This window comes from Macrosteles quadrilineatus, unplaced genomic scaffold (assembly GCF_028750875.1).
Source record: "Macrosteles quadrilineatus isolate MER2022 unplaced genomic scaffold, UCM_ALF_1.0 Scaffold_1__1_contigs__length_201487025, whole genome shotgun sequence".
Taxonomy (NCBI): Eukaryota; Metazoa; Arthropoda; class Insecta; order Hemiptera; family Cicadellidae; genus Macrosteles; species Macrosteles quadrilineatus.
Genome location: NW_026542594.1, coordinates 69,470,428 through 69,491,624, shown reverse-complemented (window position 1 = coordinate 69,491,624; position 21,197 = coordinate 69,470,428). Strand labels below are relative to the sequence as shown.

The following is a 21,197-nucleotide window of genomic DNA, read 5'->3' as shown; positions in this document are numbered from 1 at the left end:
AATTATTGTGCTATTATTAAATTATGGACTAAGGGACCCCTGATCTATTTTTGTCTATTATTTTTTGGAAGTTTGGCTGAAAATATACATTAGTGAAAGTGTGAGGAAGCATTCTTGAATGGACACACGATGTTGTAGTGTAGCAACATGGTTTGTTTACAAGTAGGCCTCGACCAAGGGCCATTGCGTATTTGCCGAGTTTGAAGCAGTTAATCTGTATTACCCCCGTCCCATTGGGATTATAATCCGGAAAACACCGATTTTAACGTATTTCTCGTTTGGCCGGTGTTTCACCTGTGTATACAGACAATACACGTTCTATAAACATCTCCCAAGGACAAATATAAAAAAAAAAAACATTATTGTGTTTCCAAATCAACTAAGAACTCATTGAACACCATGTTATTTTTAATTTATTTTTAATGTGGTGAACATTAATTGTAACTCTCCTGTTGGACAAAAATTGATAAATCAACAAATCGACAAGAAATTCACCGAGTTTGGAGGCTTTCTGATGGTTAATAGTAACGGAAAAAATGTAAGTTTTCTGAATCTGTTGGATGTCACAGTTGTGTCATATGACTATGAGAGTGACAACTACCCGTTGGCTCATGCAATGCAACAACTGTGCTGTCTTTGTGCATTGTGAAGCGTGTCCCGTGTTGGATGTCACAGTTGTGTCATATGACTATGAGAGTGACAACTACCCGTTGGCTCATGCAATGCAACAACTGCACTGTCTTTGTGCATTGTGAAGCGTGTCCCGTGTTGGATGTCACAGTTGTGTCATATGACTATGAGAGTGACAACTACCCGTTGGCTCATGCAATGCAACAACTGTGCTGTCTTTGTGCATTGTGAAGCGTGTCCCGTGTTGGATGTCACAGTTGTGTCATATGACTATGAGAGTGAAAACTACCTGTTGGCTCATGCAATGCAACAACTGTGCTGTCTTTGTGCATTGTGAAGCGTGTCCCGTGTTGGATGTCACAGTTGTGTCATATGACTATGAGAGTGACAACTACCTGTTGGCTCATGCAATGTAACAACTGTGCTGTCTTTGTGCATTGTGAAGCGTGTCCCGTGTTGGATGTCACAGTTGTGTCATATGACTATGAGAGTGAAAACTACCTGTTGGCTCATGCAATGCAACAACTGTGCTGTCTTTGTGCATTGTGAAGCGTGTCCCGTGTTGGATGTCACAGTTGTGTCATATGACTATGAGAGTGACAACTACCCGTTGGCTCATGCAATGCAACAACTGTGCTGTCTTTGTGCATTGTGAAGCGTGTCCCGTGTTGGATGTCACAGTTGTGCCATATGACTATGAGAGTGAAAACTACCTGTTGGCTCATGCAATGTAACAACTGTGCTGTCTTTGTGCATTGTGAAGCGTGTCCCGTGTTGGATGTCACAGTTGTGTCATATGACTATGAGAGTGACAACTACCCGTTGGCTCATGCAATGCAACAACTGTGCTGTCTTTGTGCATTGTGAAGCGTGTCCCGTGTTGGATGTCACAGTTGTGCCATATGACTATGAGAGTGAAAACTACCTGTTGGCTCATGCAATGTAACAACTGTGCTGTCTTTGTGCATTGTGAAGCGTGTCCCGTGTTGGATGTCACAGTTGTGTCATATGACTATGAGAGTGAAAACTACCTGTTGGCTCATGCAATGCAACAACTGCACTGTCTTTGTGCATTGTGAAGCGTGTCCCGTGTTGGATGTCACAGTTGTGTCATATGACTATGAGAGTGACAACTACCTGTTGGCTCATGCAATGTAACAACTGTGCTGTCTTTGTGCATTGTGAAGCGTGTCCCGTGTTGGATGTCACAGTTGTGTCATATGACTATGAGAGTGAAAACTACCTGTTGGCTCATGCAATGCAACAACTGTGCTGTCTTTGTGCATTGTGAAGCGTGTCCCGTGTTGGATGTCACAGTTGTGTCATATGACTATGAGAGTGAAAACTACCTGTTGGCTCATGCAATGTAACAACTGTGCTGTCTTTGTGCATTGTGAAGCGTGTCCCGTGTTGGATGTCACAGTTGTGTCATATGACTATGAGAGTGAAAACTACCTGTTGGCTCATGCAATGCAACAACTGTGCTGTCTTTGTGCATTGTGAAGCGTGTCCCGTGTTGGATGTCACAGTTGTGTCATATGACTATGAGAGTGAAAACTACCTGTTGGCTCATGCAATGCAACAACTGCACTGTCTTTGTGCATTGTGAAGCGTGTCCCGTTTTTTACTCGTTTACGACTTTTAATACGCAATGATGTTTCAAATATTCACGTCGAATTGAAAGTTCTACAGTCTGCTGCTACATGATGTCTTCATTTTGAAGCTAACCTACGCTGACACTTTTTAAAACTAATTTACCTTAATTCAACTAGTTTCTACCATTTTCTACCTTGTTTATCGTTTGTACTGCACTTCTAACAGTTCAGAAGGCTATTTTCAAATAACATGAGCTTAGGCCTAATACATTTCATTTACTACAAAACTTTATACTAGTACTGTAATCCCTGGCATGGAAAGTAGATATTCTATCTCCCCTTTTGGTAGTATTAAGCAACCTTAAATACTGGGTTTTGAATGATTACGTGAAAGACCATTTCATTTTCACCAATAAAAAGGCGCATTAAATGCATGAACCAAAATAAATGAAAAGATTGAAATAACTACATGGCAAATCGAAATAATATTAACTCAAAACAACTTAAATGCAGTATGCACGAGTAAATCCCGTTATTACATCATAGTTTTGTTTATTACCAAATACCAACCAAGTATAAGAGAGCTTACCTAAGCAGAATTACAGCTGTACAGTTGTTGACTGAATAGATATAAAAACAAAGGAGGAATTAGTAGTCAGGTTAAAGAGCGGCTCCCTTGGTTTTCATTACGCGTAACAGACACAATGGCGCGTTATTAAATGTAACAAAGGCCAAGTGATGAACACTTCGGCTCACTTCTCGCTTCTTTATTGAATATACTATTTATAACAATTCCTCAGATATATTTAGGAAATGCTACTGTGTGAAATACTTTTCTGAAAAAATTGCAATTCATGAAAATATAGCAAGAAAATATAAAATAATGAATTTCAATATGTTGAACTCCAGCACTTTGTTATACATTATTCACAATATAAATAAATAAAACAAAAATATCAAAATCTCGTTCATACCATTTACATCCAACTGTCAATTGCAGAACAATAATTATAGATGTTAAATTTTGCATATTGTATTACTTAAAAAAAGATTATACAATAAAGGCAAAAATAAAAAAAAACATCTCTATTTTGTTTTCTTTGTACATAATTTAATAAGAAAGATGTATTGCAATTATATGGGGGAAAATGAAAACATATGGGTGGATTTTCTTTTAGCCCACATAACTGAGTAATAGAGCTTTCGTTTCATTCCTAAATAATCTGTACAATATAAACAATTTAACTTGTTGCAAATAATTCAGACGAGTTACTTATTAACTATGGTTTTATTAAGGAGTGAAGATTTAAAACAAACCCTTTTCGCTATGGGTACACAAATTATGTGTGACAAACTGCCTAAGAGCAGGCGTTGACGTGTAGAAAATTGATTTATATGTATAATAAAATGTATAGTGTGCGTTATCACCCTTTCAGCGGATGAGTCGTCAATCTCAGCTTATGAGATTTGGGCCGATTTTATCTCCCCTTTGAAATTTGACGAAACACCAGGCAGTATTGTTCGTTAAAACACATCCATAAAACGCAGTAAATATTAAAAAATTATATAGATTTATTTAAGAAAGTCGAATATTTTAAGGAAGTAACGTAATGGATTTATGACTTTCTAGGGTCAAGTGAAAAATAGATGTTTTACGTCTATGCGAGAAGGTAGCACACAAATTCACAACACAATTGTCTGTTGGATACAACTGTCTCATGGGTATTGACCGCACTTATATCATAACAGGTTGCATATTATCTTACTAAGTTAAGCTTACAAACTATAAAAACATACTACTATCTATTAAAATGTACAACATCTAAAACAGAGTAATTGATAATAAACTATACCAAGTAATCTTATCTTACTAATATTATAAATGTGAAAGTTTGTGTGTTTGTTTGTTTGTTTGTTTGTTTCTGTGTTTGAAGTTCAATCACGCATAAACCACTGGACGGATTGGGCTGAAATTTGGCATGATGATAGCTTACATTCCCGATTAACATATAGGCATATTCTTATCTCAAAAATCCTTTCGGGCTCCGGCCCAGTAGCTCTGTAATTCCCCATGTTAACCTTATGAGTATCTATTATATTATTAAAGTGATACAATCAAATTCTATGTAAACGGTTAAGGCCATTTACCAAATAAAAATATAGGCATATGGCACATCAAAATGAAGCTTAGGGTGTGTAGATTTGCCGAAAAGTATTTATATGGACGAATATCCTAAGGGCTCTGGCCCACAGGCAGATTTCCAAAGGGCTACGCCTGGCATGCTTCCAAAGTTTACATGATTGAATTTAATTTAGTTAATGAAACAGCTGGTCAGTACAATGAACTGGTGTTTGTTTATTTACTCGAAAAAGATGTTTGTGACGCTTTATGTATATTTAGGAGGGTTATGTTTGGTTTGAAATAAAGGTTGTATACGTTTTGTAAAGTATTGCTCAAAGTTTCATTTTGTAATTTATATAGTAAGCTACATGTAAAGAGGCTTGACCAAATATGAAGAATTATGTTAAAACATTTCATTCGTGAAGTATCAATATGAAGCAATTGATGCTATTGCTACACTAAAGGTATGTTGTCATATTCTTTTGGATCTAATAACATAAAAAGTAGGGTTTTGAAAGTAAGTAGGTTTACACTTTTAAATCAGTTTATATTTTCAAACTAAATCATAGAGTTGCCTTATTTTAAAACACACATCAGAATTACTTTAATAGCTCTCTAGGTCACATTTACTTCCCGTTGCAAAGCACGGGTATAGCAGCTTGTTCATATTTAAAGGGAATTAAAGAATTTAGTCAGCTATTTCAACTAAAAAAGTTGGTTCTATGATATGGAAAAGCATTAAAAAGTTATAAGATTTACCAACACTATATTTTTTTTGCATAGCTAATTTGAACTAAGCAGCAACAAAAAACTGTGATTCGCAATGAGAACTGTCAAAGTAGGATTGTTTAAAGTTATGTTTAAGTTTTTCATTTCATGAATAATTTGTGATTTTTTGAGAATTGTTGATAATTTATTTTTCTCTATTGTTTAGGCAAAGTGGTAGAACATTATGGCTATGGTAGATGTGTTACTATAGAATACTGTAAATATAAAAAGTAAATTTAATCAAACTGTGTCCTCCCTTATTGCAAACGCAAAGCTTGAGCATAGCTGCAATAAGCATTTTATACTTATATTCCAACCCCGTACGAAGGACGGGTACTCTGCTAGTTTGTCATAAGCATATATTACAGTTTAAATATACCAATTACCAATTAAATATACGCGATATTTATGTTAGAGCTCAAAACAAACACTCCTGAAAAAAAAAAACACTAACTGAAAAAACCTAAAAAAAAACAAATGTAATGGCTTTTTTGATAACACGACTCTCGTACTCTACAGTTGTATCGCTCTGCGAACACTGAGAAATAATAGGTTTCCTTCTTCAGAGGGCATGGTTAAATCTTTTTTGATATTGTTTTGTTTTGTTTTTTCCAGTCACTTTTCAAATACATTGTACAAGGGGACCAAGCATTGCTCGTAGCGTTTAATTTGTTCGAGACTTAAAAAAAGAAACGTAGGTCTACATATGTACAATTTCCATGAAGTCATAAAATACAGTCTAAATCATATTTTATAGAGCGTTTATTGACCTATATTTGACGTCAGCTTCCTATACCAATTAATTAACAACACGCACATTCCGGCGGCTTATTGTCGAAAACAACAAAACTTACTTAGAATTTTCCTTAAGACTTTCAGTTCATCATTAGAGTATTTATGCGGCAAAAAACTCTAAGATTTTTGAAATTCGTAATTATCCAATTGCTTAGTAAAACACCCCAAGTATATTAAATAACCAATTATAAATGACATTCGTAGGAATGTTCTTTTCTTATGTACTATATTTAGTAATTTGCGAGACTGCATATTATTTGTCATAAGCAAATGTTACAGTTTGTTCATTTACAATTTTATTAGTTTCGTAAACTGTCTTGGGTACCTAGCTTTCCATGGTCTTATGTTAAAAATATTACAATTTCATTGAAAGTTTTAAACGAAAAATGAATTTTCCCAGACCAGAGGCATGTGCGGATACTTTTTTTTGCCTGAAACTAAGATATTTATAACAATTTAGATGAAATCATAGTACCCGTTTTTGAAGTCATTGTGCGCAAACGTTACTCTTATAGATAATAAGTATAATCATTGACTATACATAGAATAGACTTCCCTAACTGCAATGTAAATATTTGAAGCCAAGGAAATTGATGAAGTTCAGGACCATCTCACCTGGTACTAGTGTATTGGGTTGAATATCAATTAAAATCAATGCATTTATTGAATCAATCATTTAGAAAACAGCTGATTGATTAATCATTTTGCACAGAATATTGTCATACCATCTCAATATATTGCACCACGTTTTTGCTTCAAATTTTTACATTACTTGGGAAGTCTATTCTATGTATAGTCAATGGTTATACTATTATCTATAAGAGTAACGTTTGCACACAATAACTTCAAAAACGGGTACTATGATTTCATCTAAATTGTTATAAATATCTTAGTTTCAGGCAAAAAAAAGTATCCGCACATGCCTCTGGTCTGGGAAAATTCATTTTTCGTTTAAAACTTTCAATGAAATTGTAATATTTTTAACATAAGACCATGGAAAGCTAGGTACCCAAGACAGTTTACGAAACTAATAAAATTGTAAATGAACAAACTGTAACATTTGCTTATGACAAATAATATGCAGTCTCGCAAATTACTAAATATAGTACATAAGAAAAGAACATTCCTACGAATGTCATTTATAATTGGTTATTTAATATACTTGGGGTGTTTTACTAAGCAATTGGATAATTACGAATTTCAAAAATCTTAGAGTTTTTTGCCGCATAAATACTCTAATGATGAACTGAAAGTCTTAAGGAAAATTCTAAGTAAGTTTTGTTGTTTTCGACAATAAGCCGCCGGAATGTGCGTGTTGTTAATTAATTGGTATAGGAAGCTGACGTCAAATATAGGTCAATAAACGCTCTATAAAATATGATTTAGACTGTATTTTATGACTTCATGGAAATTGTACATATGTAGACCTACGTTTCTTTTTTTAAGTCTCGAACAAATTAAACGCTACGAGCAATGCTTGGTCCCCTCGTACAATGTATTTTAAAAGTGACTGGAAAAAACAAAACAAAACAATATCAAAAAAGATTTAACCATGCCCTCTGAAGAAGGAAACCTATTATTTCTCAGTGTTCGCAGAGCGATACAACTGTAGAGTACGAGAGCCGTGTTATCAAAAAAGCCATTACATTTGTTTTTTTTTAGGTTTTTTCAGTTAGTGTTTTTTTTTCAGGAGTGTTTGTTTTGAGCTCTAACATAAATATCGGGTATATTTAATTGCAGTTTAATAATGTTTGTAAAATATAGGACTGTCTTACTATTTACATTGGAAGGGTAAATAAGGTGAATTAATTTAACCTTATTCAAATATAAATTTAAATGAGTGTGGGATGGATGAAATGGATTGTGTAGATTTGTAACCAACTATAGCCAGCTAAAATATTTAGCTAAACCCAATTTATCAGACTTCCCACAGCTTGAATACCTTATTTTAGCTACACTATAACCGAAATACTGGACTTCAACGCATCTAACGTATTGTAATGGCAAATTAGATGGACTGAAATGATAAATAGTTAAATCTAAATTGAGTTAATTTTTATTCATACATATACCGTACCAAGTGTCCACTATCATGTAATCTACTTTCAATAGCACAAATTTACGTCATAAATGTAAGCCAAGTTCGAGATAAAACTTGTACATTTCAAAGAGAGAAAAAAACATTTAATCATCCGTAAGTAAAATCCAGGATACCGAAGAAGTACAAAGTTCTTTGCTAAAAGTTTCATTACAATCTCCCTGGATTGATTGATGTAAGTTAAAGTGTGTCGATCACAAAAGCCACGCGTTTACATAATTAATTGATTGTCATTGATAAAGTGGAGTTACAGCGAGGAATTAGTGCTGCTTTGATAATGTGTAATGACACTGTCAAAGTATATGTGTGTATACCAAGGTAGTCGATGTAATTTAAATCTATGTAATTTTTAACTTTCGAGTAGATATTTTCAGCAAGCCTGAAAAACTTTAACTTAAATTTACTCATAATATATGTATGCCATAAAGTACTCGTAGACTTATTTTGAGTACACCATACAATCGTTAGATTAGGTATATCTTTAGCCTATTTAATAGAAGAAGTTAGACCGGTTGACAGTAAGCTAGTTAGATGTCTGCCAACGAACATTGGATTAGGTTTACAAAAAAGTAACTTTCTATGACAGTCTAGAGTAGTGATCCTATCCAGCTAGTGTAACTGATACTAAGTTTGAGCTCTGCAGTCACATGTCATTTTATAATTCCGTCCTTAAAAGGCCTTCTCGTTTTCATATCCCTGACTTAGAGTTTTTTCTATCTTTAGTATTGGTACAGCTTACACAAGTGAACGTAAGAGACTTGTTTCTATATAAGTAGCGTAATATTAATATCTCAAACAATTCGGCCAAAATAAAAATAACATTCAAACAAATTAATAACATTTTATCGATCAGTAAGTGATCATATGTAAAAATGTATTAGGCCTAAATGATGTAGTAAATCCTTGGTGAAGTAAGGCGTAACACAACTAAAAAAACGGCTATAAATAAATTAACACTCAGTTTCGTTACCAAATAAATAAACACACAAACATATACGCGCCTATTAGAAAAAGGCTCTGCGTCATCATCTTATATATTAAAACGTGACAGGGTTTTTTTTTATTTCACGATTCTGAATCAACCGCTCGACGGATTTTCATGATTTTTGTGTCAAAAGAAAGATAATTTTGAGAACTAAGGAATGACGAAGCCATAATTTTAGTTTAGGGTTTTAGTTTTTTAGAAATTCAGTTTAAATCTTTTTTAAGTCTAGCAGCCGACGCTAACTTTCTACTCTAGCTTTTGGTATAATACCATTTGGTTAACGTAACAGCTGTAAACATTAAGCGTTGTCGACTCACATTCAGCATTTGGATGAAAATGAAATGAAATACGTAGAAATTACTTATTTATACTATGTGTAATGCTACAATCATTTATACGTTCATTTATTCGGTAAGAGGATAAGAGATTATTAAAATATACATAGTAAAATACTAGATGTTCTAATTTATATTTTTGAGCAGTGTTTAAAATATTTAGTTTGTTTTCGTGCAATATAATTTGTTATAACTAACAGCTGGGTGAATAAAAAAATATTCTATAGAACTATGAGGTTAGTTTATTTACTCTGTGATTTTGTCATTGATTATAGCATTGACTATTGGATACTGAAGTAGGGCCTAATGATAATCAAAGATTATAGGAAATAAGTAAGATTCTCATTCTCCGCTCACGAGTCTTCAAAAGAAAGCTTATGAAAATGATTTTACTAATCGACTTTTTGAGGAAAGGTAGGAAAAATAACAATGATCACTTTTTTTATTCTTCTTGGCAGCTTTTTCTTTACTATACATTTTGAACTGCTTAAACTATGATTGAATTAGTAATAGACGCACTATATACAGTTTTAATGGACTACTCGATTCCCGTACGTAGGACGGAACAACAGCTCGTTATTTTTTAAATTGATTGATTGATTGAACACTTAATTGTAATTAGGAAAAACATATTTTAAACATTTTGATTGAATTTCTTTTAACCTATGTATAACAAATGTTAGTAGATTACTTTTTGAAATAGCTTATCTTATAAAACCCCCACAAAAGCAAACCTGCTGACTAAGCGAATTCCCGTATACCTGTAATTAAAAATTCCCATGTTATTCTTAGGGAGAAAATTAAAACTGTTGTAGTTTACTTGTTTATGGATATATATTGATAAAATTTGGCAAATTTATTTATTTCTTCCTATACTATTGACGTATGGTTCAAAAACACTTTTTACCTTCCCTGTAGCAGCAAACCTAAGCACGTGTTAAATCTAATGTAATTTTAATTGGGAATAAATGTGTCTTATTTATTGAAATATTTTAGTAAACATGTAATCAGACAAGTTGAAATTCGCTTAGTCTGCAGGGTTGCTGCGGCGGGGGTATTTTATTATGTGTTGATAGCTTTGTAAACAATAAACAATTAGTTAGTATTAAAATATATCCATAAACAAGCAAACTAAATTTTAGACGAGTATTCTGTCTGCAACAGTCTTTGTAATTTGTTATCGTGCGTTGGCCACTGGAAACAGCCTAAGTTATTTTCCATCAAGACTAAGCGCTAAGTTCTTGTTTGGAAACTTGCCGTTAAGTCCTGTAAATTAAACGGCTAAGATCAGATAGTTGAATTTGTTGGGTTCCTGCCGCACAATTAAGTCCTTACCCCTTTAATGAGGAAAATTGTGACTCAGGAAGTACCCTCGTCTTCCGTATGCACGCTTGAAAAATAAATTCAAGGACGTAACAATTCCTAACAAAAGACTAGAATAAATTATGCAAAGGTTATGCACACATTATAATTAGTTTGCACAAAATTCAATGCATGCCTTTTTGATTTATCTTTGATTATGTGAAACAAGCCATTTAGCTTTCCATAATTGTTTTGTGCCTATCTTTTAATTGAAATAATACTTTAAGTATCAGGATGTAATACAAACGCGTGGATGTTATACGGGTATTAACTATTTTTATTATTATCACATTAACAACGTGAACATCAATAATCACGGTAAACCGGCTTAATCAAAACATAATTTCTCGATTGTTAGGGGAAGATAACAGTTTGAATCAATTAGTGACATGTTCATTTAACCACAACAACAAATCATTACTTTGTGGTTTAATCGAGGTTTATTAAACTCGGTTATTGGAATGCGAAGTAAATAAATGTTGAATTCTATATTCAAACGAACCCGCCGTAATAATATATTTCCAATTTATTCTCAAGCCCACGATGATTTTTACTTTCTCCCCCTATACCATAGTATATGGAGAAAGTATTGTTTTCGTCAAAATTTTCGAGTTTGAGTTTTGAGTGGATATATTCGTTTTGGGTCCCCCTGGACCCAAAAAAGTGGTTTTCGAAGTGATGTCTGTGTGTGTGTGTGTGTGTGTGTGCGTGTGTGTGTGTGTGTGTCTGTGTGTCTGGATGTGTACAGAGCTAGAGACCACACCTGTGGTCCGATTTCGATGAAATTTGGTATGTAGGCTCTAATCCATGGTATCTCCAGGCATTTTTTTCATTTTTTTGAAATTTTTATTTTTAATGGGGATTTTCCCATAAAAACCCATAAAAAACCGGAAAAATCGGATTTTCTCAAAAACGGCCTGAACGATTTTGATAAAAATTTAGTATGTTGTAGCCGTTTAAATTCTGAATAAAATGGTACAAATCCCATATCTGTAAAAATTACGGTTCAAGAGTTATGGTCAAATATGTTATTTTCCCATAAAAACCCTATAAAATAATGAAAAATAGGATTTCAGAAAAAAAACCAGGTTTGATTTAACATAGTCTGTTATAGTCTTTACAGTTTTGATAGTTTTTTTTAAATTTTTTAGACATTTTTATTTTTAATGAGGATTTTCCCATAAAACCCCATAAAATAACGGAAAAATATGATTTTCCCAAAAATGGCCCGAACGATTTTGTTAAAAATTTAGTATGTTATAGTCCTTTATATTCTGAACAAAATGGTACAAATCCCATTTCTGTAAAAATTACGGTTCAAAAGTTATTGTAAATTATGTCATTTTCCCATAAAACCCCAATAAAATAACAGAAAAATCGGATTTCCCAAAAATTGCCCGAACGATTTTGATAAAAATTTAGCATGTCATATAGAACATGCTACCTATTGGCCTATTGGTTTGATATGATAAAATGTTTTGTATGTGTGTTTTTTTATGTTTATTGTCCTTTAAATTCTGAACAATATTGTACAAATCCCATTTGCGTATATTTACACTCACCACTTACACATGATAAAGGTTGTTGACAAACTTATGGGAGAAAGTATGTGTCAGAATGCTGATACCGTTTATTAACACTCATTTTTATCAGTGAATCCGAACGTTTATCGTAGAATTAACTTGGCGTGCAAATTTCATTAAGAGTTTAAACTCCCTACATTGATAAATATTGTGGAATTTAGTCAGCTAGTTCAACTACAAAGTTGGTTCTAAGATATAAAAAAGCATTAAAAAGTTATAAGTTTTACCAAGGGTGCAGCACTTATATTTGTTTGCATTTATGAAAACAGCTAATTTGAACTAAGCAGCAACAAAAGACTGTGATAAACAATGAGAACTGTCAATGTCGGATTGTTTACAGTTATTTTTATGTTTTTAATTTCATGAATAATTTGTATTTTTCAAATCTTTTTTTTTTTATTGTTTGGGTGAAGCGGTAAAACATAATGGCTATTTTAGATGTGTAATACGAAAGTATATTGTAAATTTAAAGTAGCAAATTTTATCAAACTGTGTCCTCCTCCTGTGGCCAAAAATTCGGTAACGGCATTTTATTTTTTGAATCAAAAGCATTTAATGAAACAGTGTTGCAAATAAATACTGTACTTAAAAATCTACTTATTCGCCTTTGGATCACTGGGGGCTCCGACCCTAGGCTTTTTTCTGGTTAGGTGATTGTGGAAATTTCCTCGGAGAAAATATGTTACTGATTAATCCTGTACTAAGTAAAATGCCAATAATAAAAAGGTAGTTAAATATGCATTTGTAGTCAAATTCAACTGAAATGTTTTGATGCAAAAGTAATAGGGGGTTTGATTTGAGGAGGGGGGGGGTTAAATGGTATATACTTTTTACATTTTAAAATTCCAAAAGAAATCGGAAGGAAATCTTTAACGAGAGAAGAGGTCAAGTAGTAGATAGCTTGATTAAGTATCTACTGGAAGTACAAGGTACCGCAAATCCCTCTATACCTAACACCTCTAACAAACACAGCGGTGGTTTAAAATTACGAACTGGAACTTGTTGAACAAATCTACTTACTCCTTGTAATTTTAACCAGCATCCGTTTTGGCTGGGATGAATTTAATCTGGGACGAACCGCCTTTTTGGGTCTGGTTTGCATCAAACGAGTCTATAGGCGGAGACCGATTCCTAATTTAGCTGGGAGGGAAAAAATAAATGATCTTCAAAAAGTAAATCTTAAAGTAGTTACAGTACTTATGTGATAAAGTTGTTTCACTATCACCAACGGTTGACAAAATTCCGTCCATCCAACAAGACTAAAATCGTAATTTTGGCTGCAATGAACCATTTGAGATCAGGTTTGCGACTCTGTATGTCATTTGTTTAAAAATTGCAAATTTCAGGGTTTGTAATTGTGTATATGTGAAAAACCTCTATCGTATTATTTGCAATGATGCTAGAAATAAAATGCCGTTTCCGTACTTTTGAATTGAAAAAAACAAGATGTAAATTTAAAATTCCCATGCGATTTTAATGAGAATAAATAATCTATTCTAGTTTGATTGTTTATTGATACATATTAATAAAGTTAATAAATTAAAATTTATTTTTCGCTACACTACTGTGAAATTACATGTTTTCGTTGCAATTTATCACTTGCGAACATCCATCATTACATTGTTTACTATGGCAAAAGAATGTTTACCATGCGAAAGTAATGTTTACTATCTTTCTTGTATTTTGCCGACGTAAACAAACAAATACTTGTTATTGTTTTATCAACTGTTTCAATTTTCAACAACCAAAACTGCACAACCAACCTAAAAAATGCTATGATTTTGTAATGTCCCTAACTGCAATAAAGAAATATCCAATGTCTGTTTTAATTAAGAAAATAATTAGTCTTTGTAGTGTAGCGCAAAGTAACGTTCAAAATTTAGTGGTCTAGTAGGAAAGTGGGTCTATACATTCTTGACCATATAAAGTGTTCGATAACTCGCACTGAAACATATGGTCTCAAATATGTAATAACTCACGTTCTACTCTTGTTATGAAATATACTATAATTATTTCCAGTACAAGTTTGTTTCCGGTGTGCAATTTATTTAAGCCTGCTAAGCGTACTAAAACACACTTATTACCGCCCCTGTAGCAGCAAACCCAGGTACTCGTTAAACATACTGTTATTTAAATAGTAATTGAATCTTGCATGAATCTGACATGTTTAAGGAAATATTTAATAAAAATGTAATCAGAAAAGTGGAAATTAGCTTAGTATGTAGGTTTGTTGCAAGGGGTATTTTTAACAAAATATACTGGTTTTTGTTCAATCTTTTAGCGAATTTCCCATATAGGGAATAAGCTATTACCGTAGTACTCATGGTAAGACCTGGACGCGGGACCGATTTTTTTTTTCGTTTTGAGGTCCCTAGAGGCGAAAAACACCATCCGTTCAAATTCATATATATATATATATATATTTATATATATATATATTTATATATATATATTTATATATATATATATATATGTGTCCGTCAGCACGATAACTCGAGCAAAAATGATCCGATTTTGATGAAAATTGGTACAAACGTGTAAAAGTACGTTTATTCGAACGAGTTCGCAATCCAGCATGATCGGACCATGGGAACGGGGGTTTACGGGGGGTTTTATGGGGTAAAAATAGGTTTTTCTAATTTTTGACCCAAAAAACATAAAATTTAGCAATTTCTTTCCAAACCATTTTGTAGAGCTTAAAAAAACAAATAATTTAGTATACTGAAGCGTTATTATGCGCCTAATGGTTACGGAGAAAATTCCAAAAAATTGTAAATTTAAAATTCCCATGTTATTCTTATGGAGAATAAGTAAACTGTTGTAGTTTGCTTGTTTGTGAACATATTTTGATCAAATTTGGAAAATGTTTTTATTTCTTACTAACTATTCACATTTTACAAAAAAAATCAGTTTTACCCTCCCTGTTGCAGCAAACCTAAGTACTTGTTAAACTTATTCTATTTAAATCAAGAATAAATGTTATATTTTTAAGTAGACATTTCAGTGTAAATCCAATCAGTCAAATGGAAATTCGCTTAGTCTGCAGGTTTGCTGCAGCGGGGGTATTTTACTTTATGGTGGCTATAACTTTAGGAACATCAAATTATAATGTACTCAGTCTCTTTCTTAACTCTAAAATTACTAGTCATTACTAGTATGCGTTACTAAACAAATTTATTGTAAATCTTTAGTAGGATTGTAATAAATATGAATCGATTTTTCACTGCGTTTTGAATGTTTAAATAAATTATCATCGTACAACAGTAACCAACATATAGAGTTGCTTTCATTTAAATACAGTAGGCTAACAGAACAAATCCACTTTTAAAAGGCAGTTTTATACTGGACGCTATAAGTTTATTGGAAGGGGAAATAACGAGTGAGCGCTGAGAAAAATTATATTTACCGTTCTTGTTTTTAAAATAACAGCTCAACTTATTAAGTTACTACTTAAGAATTCAAACTAAATTTAATCCTTAATATAAAATCTATTTCGTAACCTGCTTATAGGTAGGTACAAATGGATTGCTTTTACATATAGTAACAAAACAAGTCTACTTTAGTGATGATGTTTTTAACTTAACTGATAATATATTTTATTGGGGATGAGAACTAATTAAATAATTTATATATACTAGTAAAATATTTATTTTTGGCATACTGAATTTATAACATTAATACATTTTACTCATCACTTAATCTATATATTTAAAAATATAGTTTTTTTTCTTTTCTGAGTAGGTTTGGCTCTCCCTTCCCAACCGATTTTCATAATTTTGTTTTTAAATTAAAGGAATGCAAGCACAGAATTGCCATCAAGCATCACCATCCATTTCATTTATCTGATTAATATTTCGGGTTACGCACAAAAACAACCTCTTTCCTGTACATTTCTTAATTAATTATAGAATTTGGTTTTTTTCTTTTCCGAGTTCGTTTGGCTCTTGTAACCAACCGATTTTCACAATTTTGGTCTTAATTTAAAGGTATGCACGCACAGATTTGCCATCAAGCATCACCATTAATTTATCTATTGTATTACCCGACCAAAACACATAAATGTGATTTTTTAAATTCTCACTTCAATTAAATATGTATTTCACTAGTGTTAATTACATAATCCTATAGGCCTACGTTTTGGTCTAATAATCTTCAGTGAAATACCAGATTTCATTTGACCTATCGATTATTTAAGATCGGACCAAAAATAATTATAACTTGTTTGCAGTTGATAACACAACTCTATTTTTATTTTAGTTATTTTATATGTCTTGGTCTTCAAATATCCCTAGAAGTAAATGCATTAATTTGAGGCATTGGAAGTTTGAATTTGTTAAGTTCAAGATACTGTACATATTACCCAATCAAAAACATATTTTATTACCATTATTGCGAATTATATTTTGACCCAGGCAACGCCGGGTTTTGCTGCTAGTTAATGAAAAAAAACAACGAACTTAAGATATTTGTTTGATTCTTATTGAAAACCAATATCTTAAAACGAATTAACAATACCTATAAATAATTGAATAAACTTACTCCACAAATAGTAGCTTACAAGTCTACTTAACTAATGTATACATTGTGATGAGTTCAGTTTGTATTTTACCTGTAAGGGCGGGCCTGAGCTAGGGGGGCGGTGAGTAGCGCTGCCATACACAGGACTAGGAGCATGGCGCTACCTCAACTGAAAACTACGAAAGAAAAGAAAACGTGGTAGATAGTTGCGTACGAGTGTCTGTGAGGGATGGCGTGCTGTGTGGCGCTGGGGCGGGCGTCGAGTGACTTGTGCTGGGGCGGTCGCGGTGTCGCGCGTTATATACCGCGCCGCGGCGCTTATCGCATTACACCTCCCCTCGGAGAACTTGGCCACAGGACTAATTCTGCTGGTATTATCGAGCCATAAAACTAACTAAGCAAGGTACGGTAATAGGTACGTGGGTAGGAATATTACGTAATTAAAGTAAATGCGTTTGATAACTAGAACATGACTTGTTATACGATTATTTTACAGTATAATAGAACATCATTTTTGTATTTATTTGCTTAAGATAGTAAGTTAGTTTATATATATATAACGTAAGATATGTATTTATTGTATTTATTTCTCTTTCCACGTAACAACAGACACTGGTTTGCGATGTATTTTCTTGCACCTAATCTCGTCCGATACATATGTTTGCAATATATTGTTCTAGAGTAATTTATAATGGACAGGCAACGAATACGCAAACTTTGTAAACAAAACAATTATTTGGAAATAAATTATTTTTAAGTAATCTTTTAGAATTAGTTTGTGATTTATCATACACTTCTGTGCATTGTTATATTATATTGATTTTGTAGTTAGGCTATATATTTTACTCGGAGAAAATAAAAACAAAACAAGTAAATGATATTCAATGTGTATCTGAAAGATGAATATTCTGGACAATTCTTATAACATATCGTCTTACAAAATTCAACGAAATGTTAGTATTTTTGTGGAAGTAATGAATTTAAACAGAAAATCTGACTTCCAGTAAACGCATTACAGATCATGAAGTAGGGGCATTTATATCAATGATAATGACTTTGGTAGTCCCGTACATGCAGTAAAACGTTGTATAGCATGATGTTAGCGACCGTCTATGTATATGTTACGAATAATGCTGATGTTGTTTTACTGTAAAGCAGATCAAACGCCCCATTGCCATTCAGTAATATCTAACCTTTGAACGAAGCATAGACTAGTTACAGTTATGTGTTTTATTGAAAGCTATTATTAAGTTTGAAGGAAAACTTGTCCATAAGATTAAAATTAAACCTACGAGGTTTTAAACGTTGGCCTACAAAGACTTGCTTGGATGTATTGGCCGATTTCCTCATTACCCTATTTATAAGAAAGTTACAATGTAAATAATCCTTATATAGTTTTCATATGTTTAATACAAATAACACAAGTCTAGTTATCGATAGATTTACTGGTTTCATAATAACTAGTGGATTGTAGGGACATAAGGTGTGGAGTGTTTGTGAATAAAAATGAAATATTAAGAGAGAAAAAAAAATAGTAAACCATGTTTACAAGAAGAACAGAAAGGAATAATTATTTTTACAATATTATTAATCATTTTTATATCATCAGCTGTTCTAAACAGGCTAAAGAAAAAATATTAGGTGAAAGAACTGAACATAAGGCCCTAAAACGGTCCAATGTGAAAAAATTATTGTAATGTTATTTATGTGTCAGGATGGATAAGATAACCCTGTACACCATATTCTTTTGTGTAAAAACAGTCTCTTGGTTTGCTTTTGTTGATGTCATTCCAAATCAATAATTTAAATTATCCCAGAGTTTTAACTCTTCTAAAGGCAGCAAACATAATTATTAATGGTTTGTGAATAAATACTGATTTTCTAAGGTCTTGTAGCTAATGATAATAAAAAAAGACTTCCCTGATTGGAATTCGATTTTCAGAAATTGGCATTGTGAAATATGAAAAGGCATATTTGTATGTTTGTATGTTGAGATAATGCTTAGATCTTGGTAAAAGTCACTTAACTAGCACCCTGACTCATTTATTATTTCTTTTTAGACTCTTTTTGTAAAGGTTTAACAAAATCAGTGTAAAGGCCTCATTGACCAAACTTAACCATAGATCTGTGTCTGATACAACATAAATATTTAAACTACTCATAGTGTAAGTTTATTTGGTGGCATCGGCATTCCTTCTAAAGGTATGATTGACTACACATCCTATCCGAATAGGCCTATTTAAACATTCAGTGGGTTAAAGGTGATAATTAAGAACTAGAACGGATAGTTAGAACGAAAACTACCTCCGGTATTCACTGTAATCTATACTTATAAAAGTCGAATACCACTCACTGATCACAGTTTTTCAAAATCTACTAGCCATAAGAACTCAGGAATTGGCATCGAGATTCTAATTAGGCTCTAGGTGTGCAATAAGAAGCGTTTTCAAGAATTTCCATCAGGGCTCTGCCCCAGTGACCTCTAAAGTTCCAGTGTTATCCTTATAGATAAAAGATTTGTTTACATTTCCACGGATGAATATTTTTGAATGTTATACTATTAAAAGCCGGTTGATTGTACTGTATTTATTTAATTTAAATAAAAATCTTTGCATTATTTTATGAATGGTTTTAAGTTACCTTTATCAGTAGCTCAAATGGTCGTTAAAACTCTACAACCAGGTTTCGATGCTGTGTTGCACCATGATCACGTAAGTCAGCAGGATAACTTCTTGCTCACATATCGGTCAAATTGACGTCGTTAAAAAGTTTATAAAAACAATACAGGACGTAAAAAACACATAAATTTAAACACGAACAAGTATAAAACATATTACGAACGAGATCAATCCATCGAACGGGCCCGTCACGGTTATCGGCGGCAGGAGGACGTCTTAAAACCATTTATTAAGTCTTATAGCTCAGGGGCAGAAAAAACAAAAATGTTTAAATTATTTTATGGCTTGAAATTTGGTGTTTTACTGCATAACACTTTTTGTAATCGTTAAACAAATTTAATAAACTGTATCAGCAACCTGACACATACTTTCTCCCATTAGCTTCTCGACAACTTTTATCATTGGTAAGTGGTGGGAATAACTATGATATTCTACAGGGAAAAAATCACAAAAGTTGCATTATAATCTTTGAACTATAATTGTTACAGCAACGATATCAATGGGGGATTGCATATTTGATTGCTATTTTGTTTAGAAATTATAAGGACCATAATAGATTCATTTTTAGGACCATAAATCCGTAACCTTTACGGAAATGGGATTTGAACCATTTTGTTAAAAAATCAAAGGACCATGAATTTTAGTCGAAAACGGTCTTTTTGTAAATCAGATTTTTTGTTATTTTATGGGGTTTTTATAAAAAAATAACATAAGTTGCAATAACTTTAGATCCGTAATTTTTACGGAAATGTGATTTTCTATTATTTTGTTCAGAATTTCAAGGACTATAACGTTTATCAAAATCGTTCGTGCCATTTACGAAAATATACTATTTTCCGTTAATTTATGGAAAAATCGCCATTAAAAAACAAAGTTTCGAAAAATTGGAAAGAAATTCCTGGAGATACGATGGACTAGTACCTACATACCAAATTCCATTAAAATCGGACTACAGGTGTGGTCTGCAGCTATGTACACATCCACACATCCACACACACGCACACTCACACACACACACACACACACACACACACACACAGACATCACTTCGAAGACCACTTTTTTGGGTTCAGGAGGGGCCAAAACGGATATATCCACTCAAAACTCAAACCTCAAACTCGAAAATTTCGACGAAAACATTACTTTCTCCATTTACTATGTATAGGGGGAGCAAATAAAAATCAAGATATGTACACTAAATTTGTTTCTGTTTCTAAAAAAAAGCATATTATTTTATGTGTTAAGAATTTATTAATGTGAAAGGAACGATAATTTACAACCGATTTTCATCTAATACTGTACTTTAAAGGAAGGTGTCAACCTCCTCTATCACTACTTTATGATTATTTATAATGGGTGCTCAAGAGAGAAGATCAGAAGTACTTGATAAGTTCAATCGCGTCCATCCCTAGGCTAATAAAGATGGCACAATCATGCAATTTCAGATAACTATTTTGCTTTACAATCCTAGTTCACGTTATTTTTTTTCGAATTATGTAACAAGTATTAGCTATTTATGGTTGTTTTCGTATAGAAATGTATGCATAATATCGAGTGTTAATAATTCCTTTAACGAGAGGTTAGGAAAACCACTCTTGTGTGAGTAGGCCTACATTTCGCTTAGTAAAAACATCATAGACACTGTAGACTCGGGGCTATATAGCCCGGCTGTAGACCAGCCACTGTTTCGGGCCTTTGAGGGTTATAAGAACCACAAAAAACATCGTG

General features: G+C 32.8%; 1 protein-coding gene across 1 annotated transcript in view; it reads right to left on the bottom strand.

Moving 5' to 3' along the window:
• LOC128982040 (uncharacterized) overlaps positions 1-17,061 on the bottom strand; it is a 118,741-nt gene extending 101,680 nt beyond the window's left edge. Inside the window, exon 1 of the mRNA XM_054401081.1 lies at positions 16,883-17,061. Coding sequence (XP_054257056.1) covers positions 16,883-16,947 — 65 coding nt within the window. The 5' untranslated portion in view covers positions 16,948-17,061. The remainder of the gene's footprint in view (positions 1-16,882) is intronic.
• Between the last annotated feature and the right edge of the window lie 4,136 nt (positions 17,062-21,197).